The 14,423-nt window shown below is 40.9% G+C and overlaps 1 protein-coding gene across 4 annotated transcripts in view; it reads left to right on the top strand.

Annotated features, from left to right (window-relative positions):
* The window catches only part of ZNF609 (zinc finger protein 609), a 201,907-nt gene that overhangs the window by 25,336 nt on the left and 162,148 nt on the right, over positions 1–14,423 (top strand). For all 4 annotated transcript variants that reach the window (XM_045540922.1, XM_045540920.1, XM_045540919.1 and 1 more), the window contains exon 2: positions 2,190–3,063. In XM_045540922.1, coding sequence (XP_045396878.1) covers positions 2,317–3,063 — 747 coding nt within the window. In that variant the 5' untranslated portion in view covers positions 2,190–2,316. The remainder of the gene's footprint in view (positions 1–2,189; positions 3,064–14,423) is intronic.

Consider the following 14,423-nt stretch of genomic DNA (forward strand, 5'->3'; position numbering starts at 1 on the left):
TAGCCCGAGCAACAGAGTGAGACTGTCTCAAAAAAAAAAAAAAACAACAGCAACATGGGGTTGTTTTAATGGTTAAATTACAAAATGGGAGTAGTGGGTAAGCCTTAAATTAATGTGGATTACACTCTAAGCCTAGCCACAATGGCAAAGATTGCAGAGGTAATAAATTAAATTTTGAAAAGAACTGTGCTCTAATAATTCTCTATCATGGAGATTCAGTTGGTATTTCCTTTCCTAGAAATGCCCTCTGCCCTCACAATAGAAAAATTATTTTCAGTACCATGTTCCACTGTCTTATTTACTGTTTTATTTGTCTTAAATTAGGTGTTCCCAGCACCTAGTTTAGTGCCTGGCACATAGTAGGCAATAAATAAAAAAATTTCTAATGAATGAACAAAAGTCTACTACACTACAATTTCATGGAGACCAAGTCTTCTTGGTGTAGCATTGAGAATTACAAAGAGTTTACTAAAAATTTCTTTAGAATTCTAGATCTTTTCAGCAGTATCATTTCTCTGACTCTTCTGGGATTATATTTCCTTTACCTTGTGGGTGACATTTTTTTCATAGTTTCTATATCATATTCTCCCCCTCCCCTTTTTGTTCATCTTTTATGAAGTAAGATCTACCTAAACTTGATGTGTGCTAATAAACAGTGGTTGGTTACTGTTAACACTAAGCTCTCTACTTGGGTAAGGGATACATTTTCTTCTCAGACCTACAACTAAATGGCAGATTAATGTGCACACCTCTTAAATCCCAGTTGCTAGCAGGCATTCAACTGGTACAGCTTTGCTCTCCTAGTATGACATCTTTTCTTGCCCCTGCACTCTGGTTCCTTGACACTGTTGAGGGAGTAGGTGAAAAAGTACAATGTATCTTGTCTCTGTCCCATCTGTACCATTTACCTGTTAGAAATCCACTTTGCAAGATACATTGTGATACCACTGGCTTGCCCTTTCTACTCAGTTATCTTATAAAAGTTATTTTTTTCTTAATGGATAGAGAAAGATGGTAGACAGAGAAGTAAGCAAGAACAGAACTTTTTGGCTTTGTCATAAAGTAATATCTAGATGGTATATGTTGGCTGCCAAGTTTTCTAGATCTGTGATCCCCAACCCCCAGGCCACGGCCCAGTGTGGGTCATGAGCTCCACCGACCCATCCCAACCCATGTGTGGAAAAATTGTCTTCCATCAAACCAGTTCCTGGTGCCAAAAACAAAAAGGTTGGGGACTGCTGTTCTAGGTGGTATACATCCCAGGTCTCATGAGTCAGGAGACAGTGGAGAGATATAAATTGCCCTTTTAATAACACCTCTCCCTTTATAGCCCATCTGTCTTTCATGAAGTGTAAGGCTCTGGTGTTTGTTGATATAGTGCCATCAATCTTATATGAGAAAGTAAAGAGTTATCCAACATCCTGGTGTTAGGTTTTTTAGTAGTGTCTAGTTTTTGATAGGATTCACATTTTTCTCTTTTTCTATGTCTTCATAAGTATTTTAGTGGGAAAGGCCACATTGAATCCTACCCTTCAGACATAATTTGAAACCCAAACTGTGGTAAGGTTGATTTAACTTCTCTGAACTTAAGCTGATTGGTTGAGTCCTCTCTGAGAGGTTGCATTTTTCTCACTTCTGCTTGCTTTTCTCTTTAACCATAATAAGACTTTTTCCTCCAATAGTAGAATGACAAGGAATCTATACTATTTTTAGTAGGGACAGGCCTTGTTAGTAGAGGGCTTTTGAAGCTTTTGTCTAGATTATGTTCTGAGTCTCTGATAATTTACGAAACAGGAAGAAGAAAGAGGATTTGAACAAAGTTGTGCTAGTTGAATCTGTGATATGCCAAGGCCTGTACTGACTGAGGGAGGATTACCAGCTGGCAGTGGTAATACAAATAAGTTTTTCAGGAATGGGAAACTAATTCTCGAGGACTCCTAGTTAAGACTTACCACAGAATCTCTGGGCAATTGGAAATACTGTGCTCTCCCCTGGGGAGATGGAATGGGAATTAACTTTTCTCTAGGTCCAAATGTGACTTGGTTAGAAATACAATTGAACCTGTTTGTCTCGTCCATTGTGATGTGATAGCCCCATAGGAAGGGTCTGTTTTGTGTGGGATTTTATTTCAGGCTGTCTCCTTGCCTGTACTGTTTCCTTTAACAGCTTTTTAAATTTTCTTTTTCCAGCAATGATGTTGTCCACTGGGCATGTACTGACCAATGTGGCAGGTCTGAGAACATAGCTGAAGCTGACAATAGGAAAGCTGGGGGCAAGGAAGAGCCTTGAATCTTGAGGTGGGACGTTGACTCTAAGATGTCCTTGAGCAGTGGAGCCTCCGGAGGGAAAGGAGTGGATGCAAACCCGGTTGAGACATACGACAGTGGGGATGAATGGGACATTGGAGTAGGGAATCTCATCATTGACCTGGACGCCGATCTGGAAAAGGACCAGCAGAAACTGGAAATGTCAGGCTCAAAGGAGGTGGGGATACCGGCTCCCAATGCTGTGGCCACACTACCAGACAACATCAAGTTTGTGACCCCAGTGCCAGGTCCTCAAGGGAAGGAAGGCAAATCAAAATCCAAGAGGAATAAGAGTGGCAAAGACACTAGCAAACCCACTCCAGGGACTTCCCTGTTCACTCCAAGTGAGGGGGCAGCTAGCAAGAAAGAGGTGCAGGGACGCTCAGGAGATGGTGCCAGTGCAGGAGGCCTGGTTGCTGCTATTGCTCCCAAGGGCTCAGAGAAGGTGGCCAAGGCATCCCGCAGTGTAGCCGGCTCCAAAAAGGAAAAGGAGAACAGCTCATCTAAGAGCAAGAAGGAGAGAAGCGAAGGAGTGGGGACTTGTTCAGAAAAGGATCCTGGGGTCCTCCAGCCAGTCCCCTTGGGAGGACGGGGTGGTCAGTATGATGGAAGTGCAGGGGTGGATACAGGAGCTGTGGAGCCACTTGGGAGTATAGCTATTGAGCCTGGGGCAGCGCTCAATCCTTTGGGAGCTAAACCGGAGCCAGAGGAAGGGGAGAATGAATGTCGCCCGCTAAAGAAAGTCAAGTCCGAAAAGGTAAGAGGTGGCCAGATCTGGCTGCCCACTGCCAGTCAGAACTGCCCTGGACCAACTGCCAAATTCTATGTGTACTCTGTGGGAGGCTCATTAGTTTGTGGGTAATGACCAATTACAAGGTCAGAGCATCTGGTAATGATAATGTGGTTTTGTTCCAAATTAGAGGATTCCCTGCAGACTCATTTCCAGCAGGCGTGAACATTTTGGAACAGGATATCTGTTGTTGGGGGCAGCTACTTGGTAGAATGAATTTTCTGTAGTCTGGGTTGAGACCTTCCCACCTTGCCCTTGTCCCACCAGATACTTGTCGCAAGAGGCTGGCATCAAAACTTTATTTGGTTCCCCAGCGTGACTGGCATTTCATCATCAGAGTCATAATAGATAATAAACTTAATAAGTTTTTGGTTATATGTATAGTATGGTTCTTGCTGGGATAAATGGTGCTGCTGGGTCTCTAAAACAACAAAGGTTTAATTAAGTTTCATGACGTATCTACCAAGTGTTCTGTTGGTGGCTACCAAAGAGCAAAAGGGCAAAGTTTTGGGGCAGGAGGTCTTGACTGTACTATGAGATACTTAATCAGACCTTGTGAGTTAGTGTTGTGGCTATGAAAGTTTGGCTTAGAAAGAAATTCTTTGGCTACTAAAGGTATAGCTCTTTGCCAGGTGTCTCCTGCAACTATTGTAATTATTATGATTATCAAAGCCTCCTAGTGATTTAATAGCTGTCAAACAGTGTAATGATACCTTGCCTTCTGCTTGACTTGGAAGGACAGGTGCCTGCAGCCCCAGGAGGAGTTAGAACTGAGTCCGTTCTCTGGGAAGATGATCTTAGTTTGTATCTCAGGAAACGGAGCTTGCAGGCCTGGAGCAGAGTAGATGTGAGTCTAGGGTCAGCTCAGGCTGCTTTAAACTTCAGCAGCTTAGAATTTCCTACAAAGCGGCTAGCCTGGTGATGAGCTGTTTCTGCTCTGTGCTTTCTCACCCTGTGCTTTCAGCTGATCCCAACAGATGCAGTATAAATTGATTTCTCTGTAATTACATCAGCTGCAGCAGGGAATACCTATTTCCATATGTAAATGTTAATAAATAAAGACTGTATGTGTGTGTTTGGATGGTAGTGCACCCTTAGTGCCTGTATTCCAGTGGTAGCTTGTAATTTCTTTGCTATAGGTATTTTGGTCTTTGTCTTTGGCACATCTGTAGCTCTTAGGAACATCTGGGCATCTCTGGTAACAGGGCTGTGAGTTTCTTCCACTAATATAACACAATGCCTCATTCCCTTTTACCAGTGGCAGCTGCCAGAGAGGCTGCCTGTGTTTAGGTGGCAGATGCTATAGTCCACTTCTGCAGAGTCAAATTCCAGCTGGTTACTGGCATGGCTTATCCTGTACTGGCTGTGATTTACCATTTTCTCTGGGGTACAGATGGATAATACTGTTTTAAAGAGGCCTAGGAGTACCAGGAGTACTACTGTTGCCTACGTCTGGCTTTGAGAAACTCTTGTCATATATCCATGTTCATAATCATTGTTCTTCCTGTGCTAAAAAGCATTTCTGAAGGTGGCCTTTATTTTCCTGTCTTTTTTTTTAAAGGGTACTTGATTTATGTACAGTCTTCTGCACCTAGTAGTAGTCCGTGGGTGAAAGGATTAATGTTGCTTAGCTTCATATTGGATTTAAGTCTAAATGTCCATGATTGTCTTCAATGGAGAAGCAAATGGAACCCATTTTTTCTCATATAGGTGTAGAGACTGGTTGAGCGACTGCCCTTCATGTTACAATTGGGCTAAAAGATGCAATATATTCAGCTAAGAATAAACCCTGGGGCTGGGCACGGTGGCTCATGCCTGTAATCCTAGCACTCTGGGAGGCTGAGGCGGGTGGATCGTTTGAGCTCAGGAGTTTGAGACCAGCCTGAACAAGAGTGAGATCCCCTCTCTACTAAAAATAGAAAGAAATTAGCTGGACAACTAAAAATATATACATATATATAAAAAATTAGCCGGGCATGGTGGCGCATGCCTGTAGTCCCAGCCTCTTAGGAGGCTGAGGCAGGAGGATTGCCTGAGCGTAGGAGTTTGAGGTTGCTGTGAGCTAGGCTGACGCCGTGGTACTCTAGCCTGGGCAACAGAGTGAGACTCTGTCTCAAAAAAAGAAAAAAAAAAATAGATATTAGCCAGGCATGGTGGTGTGCACCTGTAATCCAAGCCACTCAGGAGGCTGTGGCAGGAGGATTGCTTGAGTCTAGGAGTTTGAGGCTATACTGAGCTATAATGACACCACTGCACTATGGCCTTGACAACAGAGCAAGACCCAATATCTTAAAAAAAAAAAAAAAGAAAAAAAAAAGAATACACCTGGTGCCACGGAATTTTGCCCCTTAATAATGTTGCTTTGCTCTAAGCCTTGCCTTCCATGGAGACTAAGAATGGGGCAATAGAATGAGATAGAAGAGAGAGACTGTGCTTCAGTTTTTGGAAGACAGATAAAATTGCTGGCAAATACTTTTAGAAGCAGAAAATTTACTGTGCAGTTTAATGTTATGATAAGCAAAAGCCTGCTTTGTCAATTCCTTCCCCTGTTTCCTCAACCCTTTTGGGCAATCAGGTTCTGGGGGTGCCTTTCCATATTGTCTTTGGCCATTGAAATAAATAATTATATAAATAAATGTTTGGAAGTTGCTAGGAGATGAAAACACTGTGCAGGGAGAGAACATTTCTGGAATGGGAGGAGGGGAAGAGACAAGTTAAAGGAAAGAAAGTTAGGAACCTTGCAGTGGAGCAGCTTTTGAGAAACAAGAACCCCAGGGTTTTGGGCATAATGGGTGTTCAGTTACTGTTTGATGATTAGTACTATAGTTTATAAGCAGTCCTTGAAAACCTCTTTAAGATTTTCTCTCTGAGAAATGGGCTTGCCTATGGCCTAACTGGTTTGGAATGTTCCCTCTATGTAGGGACAACCTACAGAACCAAAACAGTTAAAGAGATGTTTGGATATAATCTAGGAATTGTACATTCTAAACTGGGAACTGTCATGAAGAGGGAAAACTCGTAAAATTTGGAAAATGTCTTGACTGGAGTCTCCCTTTCCTTGGAAATAGGAGAGAAGATAATGTAGTCTGTGGTGCAGGGTCGAATGTTGACTGCTAGCTAATAAGGAATATTTGAATATTCAAATTATCTACCTCAAGGTCTTCTCTCTTACCAAGGTAGATATCTCACTGTGGCCTAGGGAATTTCCTGTCAGCCAAGGATGTGAATTTCCCTTCATGGGATCCCGCTCTGCCATACCTCTCTCTGGCAGTGCTCCCTGTGCTGTTTCCCAGAGTTCTAGGAGAGACCAGAGATGGCTCTTAGCAACTGCTGCTGCCCTGAATTGTTATTGAATGCTCCTGCCTCATACTTCCTGCCAGCTGAAGAGATGGGGGAGGGAATGTTGAGGAATAAACAAGACGGAGCCTTCCGGCTCCTGCCTGTTCCCTTGCCTTTGGTTTGATTGATGGGTTGTTAAGTTAGGGATGGAAGAGGAGGTAGGGAAGAGGGAGGGCCCCCGTCTGAGTGTCCTGAGCTTAGTGCTTGTGTCGCCACTCTGACAGGCAAGAAAAAAGGAATTTACAAACCACAGATGGCAGCGATCTATCTGTGCTGACTCTGTCAGGGCTTATGACTCAAAGTTTAAGGTGAGGCTCCTTTTTTTCCAAGTCGTATAAAGTAACCAGTAGGTTCTAGCCGTTAAAGGATTTAGAAATTTGCAACCACAAGCTCCCCTTCGCCTCTCTTTAGCTGCTGCTTTTGCTCTTACAAGATAGGAGCAATGCACTCTGCTTTCCCCATGCTTTTGTATCAGCTTCTGCTGCTTTCAGAATGCTGCATATATTTACCACTTTCCCCATGAGTTTAGGATACAAAGAAAATGTTCAAGTGTGCTCTTTGCTCTTTTGCCTTCTGATCATGCTTGTTATCATCCTGTGTTCTAAGAGCATCTTCATTTGCCCTTGGTTTTGTGTTCCTGCCCTAGTTTGTGCCGTCCAGCTCAGTTCTCTTGTGTTGCCATCCTTCATTGCCCAACCAAGGTCAGGTCTCTTTTATTCCTTCTAATTCAAAGCTTTCTCAAACACCTTCCTCCTTCACTAGCTATTCTTTCTTGGCTATTGATGACATAGCAGTCATCCTTGCTTCCTGAAGCCAAATGCCCTCAAGCATTTTCCTTCGTGGAAAAAAGAAAAAAGAAGTTGATATTTATGTGGAACAGAGTTGCATTCTCTAACTACAAGCTTAATTTATTTTTTCATTCAGCTGCTGTTTTCATTCTGGGTGTTATAATTCATAGAGGGCCCAGAGAAAGATTATCTTGTCCAATTTCCTCATTTTATAGAGGAAACTAAGACCAGGGAAGTCATGTGACTTGCCCAGGCTCTCACAGTTAGTGGCAAAGCCAGGCATGGAAGCCAGGTTTCTAGATACCAAATTCTTATGGCATGTTCTTTTTTTTTTTTTTTTTTTTGAGACAGAGTCTCACTTTGTTGCCTGGGCTAGAGTGAGTGCCGTGGCGTCAGCCTAGCTCACAGCAACCTCAAACTCCTGGGCTTAAGCGATCCTACTACCTCAGCCTCCCGAGTAGCTGGGACTACAGGCATGTGCCACCATGCCCGGCTAATTTTTTCTACATATATATATTTTAGTTGGCCAGATAATTTTTATTTCTATTTTTAGTAGAGACGGGGTCTCGCTCAGGCTGGTCTCGAACTCCTGACCTTGAGCGATCCACCCGCCTCGGCCTCCCAGAGGGCTAGGATTACAGGCATGAGCCACCGCGCCTGGCCTATGGCATGTTCTTACTTCGGAATTTTTAACAAATCTTAACTGTCAAGAAGGATTCTCCATTTTCCCAGTGTAAGACTACGTTAAAAGTTGGGTATAAATGCCCAGATACTCCAAGACTGCTTTCGCTTGTTTTTCATAGTGACTTTAACATTGTACACACTCAGTAAACAAACCATCTTTGAGTTTAGAGTTCTTAGGTAAGGTGATGAGTTTGTAGAGAATAACCATTTACGGGTGGTGCTGAACCTATCCTGTCATATATAAACAAGGAAAGTTACTTTTAAACTGCTACTTTGAGCTTGACTCCTTAAGGTATATGTGTGTATGTGTGTGTTTTGGAATATTTCATTCAGTCAAATTTTCACTGTAATCACTGAGGCATTGTTAGTTTGTTCTTTATTTGGCAATGGCAGGTAAGAAAAACCCCTGTTTCAGTGCTTCTTACTTGGCCACATCACTAGTAGCAGACCTTCAAATATATTGTGGATATTAAGTGTTTTGTAAAGAGAAGATAACTGTTGGATACTGTTATCACTTTTCATTCATTTAGTACATTAACTGAGTGCATTTTAGATTTTAGGTACTCTACTTGGTGCTGGGTATACACTGGTAAATAAAACAGAAATGGTCCCTGCTTTTTCAGGCACTTACAGTTTACCATCTAGGGCAGAGTTCCTGAAAGTGTGTCCCATAAAACCATGTGCATCACATCACTAGAGTGTCAAAAATGAGGTTCTTGGCCTGTAACCCAGGTCTGCTAAATAAGTTTTGGAGGCACAGTCCCAAAAATCTGCACTTTAGAAGTCTCTCCAGATAATTGCTATGTACATTAAAGTTTGTGAATCTTTGCAAATTTTCTTTATAAGGTAGGCATTGGGAACCACTTCACATTTAAAACACCAGCCATAAGGCTGGGCACGGTGGCTCTTGCCTGTAATCCCAGCACTTTGGGAGGCTAAGGTGAGACAACATAGTGAGACCCTGCCTGTACAAAAAAATACAAAAATTAGCCAGGCCTAGTGGTGCATGCCTATAGTCCTAGCTACTTGGGAGGCTGAAGTGGGAGGATCATTTGAGCCCAGGAATTAGAGGTTGCAGTGAGCTATAATCACGCCACGGCACCTGTCTCTACAGAAAAAGAAAATAAAAATAAAACACTAGCCTTCTAAACTTAAATTTCTCATCAACTGTTATGTATAATTTAGTGGTTAAGAGTGTAAGCACTAGAGCCTGACTACCTGGGTTTGTATCCCAGCTCTACCACTTATTAACCAAGCTACTTAATCACTCTTACTTAATTTTATAATCTGCAAAATGAGGAAAACAATAGTACCTACATAAGGTTGTTATGAGATTAAATGAGTTCATATTAAACAGAACAGTGCCCCGCATGTAGAAAGCATTCAGTAAATATTAGAAAAACAAAAGCGTGATTTGAGTTGAAATATGTATGTCTGCCCTAGGCTATAATGGACTAAAATATAACAACATTCCACTATACAGGAAGCCCAGTATGAATAGATAAACATGTTGGTGTAGACTTTCAGCACTATGCTCAGAAGTAGTTCCAAACCTAGGTTGGGAAATTTGCATACTGGTGATATGTTCTAAAGCCCCTGATATTTATAGTTGGAGGGGGAAAAAAAAGACCAAAAATGTACTTCAGAGAATATTGAAGTGGCCTGTTGAATTTCAGATTTCATATGAATTGAGTTTCCTTTCTGGCCATATTCCTGGTGTGGTGTTAGGTATGTGGATAGATGTTAACTGTGGGTTTGCCAGCATATAGATGCTGGAAGAGCAGTAAATGTTTTTGTTTCTACGCAAGAGTGCATGGAAAACCTAAGTCCTAGTCCTTAATCTTCCTCCCCCAGTGTGAACTTGTATTTTTGCCATTTGGGTATAACAGCTTATACCATCAGAGCTCATCCAGAGAGGCAGCAGGGCTTGGGCTTTCAGGCTGGAGGTGGCAGTAACATACACAGCTGAGATCCTGCCACTGCTGGCTGGCTGAGCCCTCCTCTCTGTGGTTTTCGCTCTTCAAGCCATGCTTGAGTAACCCGCCTCCAGAGCTGCTGACAGGGCCGTGTTCAGAGGCCTTGGAAATTACACTGTTCATTTCCTTATCATCCCCTGACCTGCAGTGCAGAGCCTTCTGGTGCGGGAACAAGGCAGAAAAAATCCAGACGGCTCCCAGCCAGCATGTGTCAAGAGCTACAAAGAAGGAAATTGGACTTGCTCACTTAAAAACCATGGGGTTAGGCTTTGATTTTTGGTTCCTGCAGAGAGTTATTTGTGTGTGTGAGCATGTTCTGTCTCTGTGTATATGTATAGAATGAGCCTGTGCGTGGCAAAGCTGTGAGGGAGGAGCATCTGAAAGCAGAGAGCAGAGGGAAGACTGCCTTTCTCTTCACTTAATTTCCCAGTTGTGCCATTGGGATGGGCCTGGGAGCATTAGCATCAGGAAGGTGCCAGACCATATTAATATTTTAAAATATATTTCTCTTGGTACAGTTTAGTCATGGTTGAGAGCACCCACACAAGAAGCTTCCCTGGCTGGCAGAGGAGACATTTTTAACAAATCCTATTCCCTAAAGTCACTCATCCTAGATGACATTGACTTAAGCAATATTTAAGCTGCCCAAGAAAGTGTAGACCTTGGGTCAGTCTTGGGTAAGAGAAATAGCTCCTTTGAGATGAAAGATAGTGTGACTGAAGAGAGACAGGAGGAATTTTGAGCATTTTGATATTTTCTGTTTATAGTGCAAAATTCTATTATGTTTTTAGAGCCTGTCTTTGTCTTGGGAATTGGTATTGCAAAACAATCAACTTCTTTTTTCTTTGGCATCTCTCTTGCCCAAGAAGGCCGAAAGGAAAGACTTTTTAGGCTGAAGAAGTAGAATGTGAATGGTAAGAGGTTCTTGAGCAGAGTTTACAAACATTCTGTCTTTTATTTTCCTTTTTCTGCCTTACTGTCACTGTTGCCATTGGAGCCTTTGTGAAGTGGAGGAAAAAAAAGGAAATCTTTTAGCTTTCAGACCTGGAGGTGTTTTTAAACCCTAACTGTCTTTCTTGTTGAAAGTACTCTTTAGAGAAGTGTTTTCACTTGAGGTGATAGCCAGAGTGCGAGAGGATTACTTATTTTCCCTTCATATAAAGCAGTGGGCCCCATATCAGCAGTATCTGAGAACTTGTTAAAAATTTGAATCTCAGACCTCATCCCAGGCCCCAAAGTCAGAAATTCTAGGCTTCAGACTTTCAGCCATTTGCGTTTTAACATTAGCTGTCCCTTAGCTGGGTGTGGTGGCACATGCCTATAGTCCCAGCTACTTGGGACACTGAGGCAGGAGGATCATTTGAGCCCAGGAATTTGAGGTTGCTGTGAGCTAGGCAGCACTCTAGTCCAGGCAACATATTAAGACTCTGTTTCCAAAAAAAAAAAAAAAAAAATTAGCTGTCCTGTTGATTGTGAAACACACTAAAGTTTGAGATCCATTATTGTAGAGCACCCTTCCCTCTCAATAGTGAAAATGAAATTTACCAAAAACTTTAAGGGGTAAAAAATAACCCTGTACAGTAGATATGATTGTTTTTCTTTGAATGATATCCAGAAATATTTTTTCTCTTTGTGAACAAACTGACAAAAACCTAAAATTGGAAGGAATATCTAAGGATTTAGGACTTTGAGAGTGAAGAGCAGAAAAGACAGTCAAAGAAGCATCACTTTTCTTATCTGTAATGTGGAAGTAAATAATAGACTGACCTCATAGGGTTATTATAAGGCTTAAATGAGATAAAGGAGGTTAAGCACTTGGCATAGTGCCCAATATATATTAAATACTCAATAAATGTTAGCTGTTGCTGATGTTATTTTTCTTAGCTGTGAGGTGCAAGGTCATTATGAAATTAAAGAGAAGGGTGTCCTTAGAGACTTTGAAGAGTTAAGCTCCTGAAGACCTTGAAAAATAATGAATTTATGATAGCTTATATTCCCACTCCTACTGATTTCCAGAAAGGCTTGAGAGAGAGAGAGAGGTTGATTCAGAGCATTTAGAGCCATTGAGATGTAAGTTTTATTGTTTGATTTGTTGGTTTAAAAGTGTTTGTTGGACTCCTTTGGTAGAGGGCCGATCTCAGGTTGAAGAACCATGGCTCTTGCTAAAACATTTTCCATTAAAGTAAGTTTCTTTGGTATATAACCAGCTTTTTCTGAATTATTTTCCTAAGGATTAAAATGAAGATAACATGATATGTTTTAGTTTAGAAAGTTTTTTATTTCTCTCTGCCAATCCTTGTATATTATAGTACAGAGTTTAGCCTTTTGAAGAGATTGTTAGCACAGGTATAGCCTGAGCAGTCAGGAGAAGAATGAGAATTGAGATACAGTAGTCTCACCCTTATCCTTGTTTTTGCTTTCTGAGACTTCAGTTATCCATGGTCAATCATGATATGAGAATATTAAATGGAAAATTCCAGAAATAAACAGTTTATAAGTTTTAAACACTAAATCATTCACTTCACTTCATCTTATCATGTAGGCATTTTACCATCTTACATCATCACAAGAAGGAAGGTGAGTACGGTACAATAAGATACTTAGAGAACCACATTAATATAACTTTGATTGTGGTATATTATTATAATTGTTTTACTTTATTATTTGTTATTGTTATTAATGCCTTACAGCACCTAATTTATAAATTATATAAATTGGACTTTATCACAGGTATGTATGTACAGGAAAAAAACAATATGTGTGTGTGTGTGTGTGTGTGTGTGTTTAGTATTCAGTACTATTTGTGGTTTCAGGCATCCACCGAGGGTCTTGGAATGTATGCCCTGAAGATAAGGGAGGACTACTATATTTCTTTTTTGTAAATTCGTCACTAGCTGCAGGAAAGAAAAATGCAGTTTTTAGAGTTTTGGAGGTGGTCAGTTTTCACCTTGAAATGTTTGATGTCCATTGGGAGAATATAATTTGTGTGCCTGAGAAATACTGTAATTGCTGTTTAAATTTAAGACTACTGGGTTACAGCCCTAGTGACAAATACTGGATTACGTTTTGATGGGCCAGACCCAGGCATTAAATCCTTTCTTGGGCTGTTTTTGTTTAGTAATGGGTTCTTTTCATTGTCAAGATTTTCATAAACTGGTACCCAACTCACCCAGCTCAGAATTGATAATCCCTGGTTTATATGTTTCTTTAGAAGTTAGGTACTTAGCTCTGCACTGAATCAAACCTTAGTGAAAGGTACAGAGAGTGTTGTAGTGTAGTGTTGTTTGTTTGCATGGGAGACATAGGATTCAAGTTGCCCTGAATATATGCTCCTTAATGTTCCTCTTGGTCAAAAATCAATTCTGTGTGGAATGAACTTTGGCTTTACTATACTGCCTCTAGGAACCCCCATGACTCTCTTAGCCAGTGAACTCTTGAAGTTGTCCTTGTTTTTTGCCATTTCCAAATGGGGCTATGTATTGCACTTTCGATGTCATGTGATTCTGAAGTGTCTTATAGCATACTCAAGGTTCCCCTCCAACATTTCTTTTCCATTGCTCAATCTGTAGGATGCTTATGTTGGGGTCATTCATTTAGGAATGAGAAGTCAGATTCAAATGTAATGGACCTTACTTCTCATTATCACCTTAATTAGGAGAATTAATTATTAAATTTCTGGCAGTTATAAGCCTTTAAGGTAGAACATCCATATCAGTGTTACTAATTCAATTTTAAATGATTGTTCCAGAATGTTTTTTGGCGAATGTGAGCAAAATTCTTATGACTAGATATATTTGCCATATATAGGCCATTTGTGATTTTTTTTTCCTGTGTAGATTAGAGGGGAGCAGAAGACAGATTTGGATAATGAAAATTTATTGCTAATCCATAGTTTCTTTTCTCATTGGTTTGTGTATGTATTTCTGTGCTTACATTGAACAATAGGTATTCCTAATTTTCTGGAAATTCATAACATTCCAAAATAAAATAGTGCAACTATGCAAAAAAGAACTTATTCCCGGGTCTGCTTCTGGATACATTAAAATTAAACATTCTGTTTTAGGAAGAGACAGCATCATATCTCACAGAAATGCTAGAAGTCCCTTGTTTCTTAGTTCTTTTTTTTTTTTTAATACAATTTCTTGAAAGTCAAAAAGAAAATTAAATGTTTTTGAGTATAAAGTATTTCCCCCCTGAGATTTTAAGTTTTATATCTAAGGAGGAGTAATGAGAATGCTGATTGTTATCAGAGATAAACACATTCTCAAATATGCAGCAAACTCACACTTAAAAACATTTTGTGAGCCAGGAGGTCAAGACCAGCCTGGGCAACATAGCAAGACCCCCATCTCAAAAAAAAAAAAAAAAAAGCCCACAATAAAACATTGTGGGCCGGGCACGGTGGCTCACACCTATAATCCTAGCACTCTGGGAGGCTGAGGTGGGAGAATCACTTGAGCTCAGGAATTTGGGGCCAGCCTGAGCAAGAGCAAGACTCTGTCTCTACTAAAAATAGAAAAAATTAGCTGGATGTGGTGAC

The sequence above is a fragment of the Lemur catta genome, chromosome 1, assembly GCF_020740605.2.
Source record: "Lemur catta isolate mLemCat1 chromosome 1, mLemCat1.pri, whole genome shotgun sequence".
NCBI lineage: Eukaryota > Metazoa > Chordata > Mammalia > Primates > Lemuridae > Lemur > Lemur catta.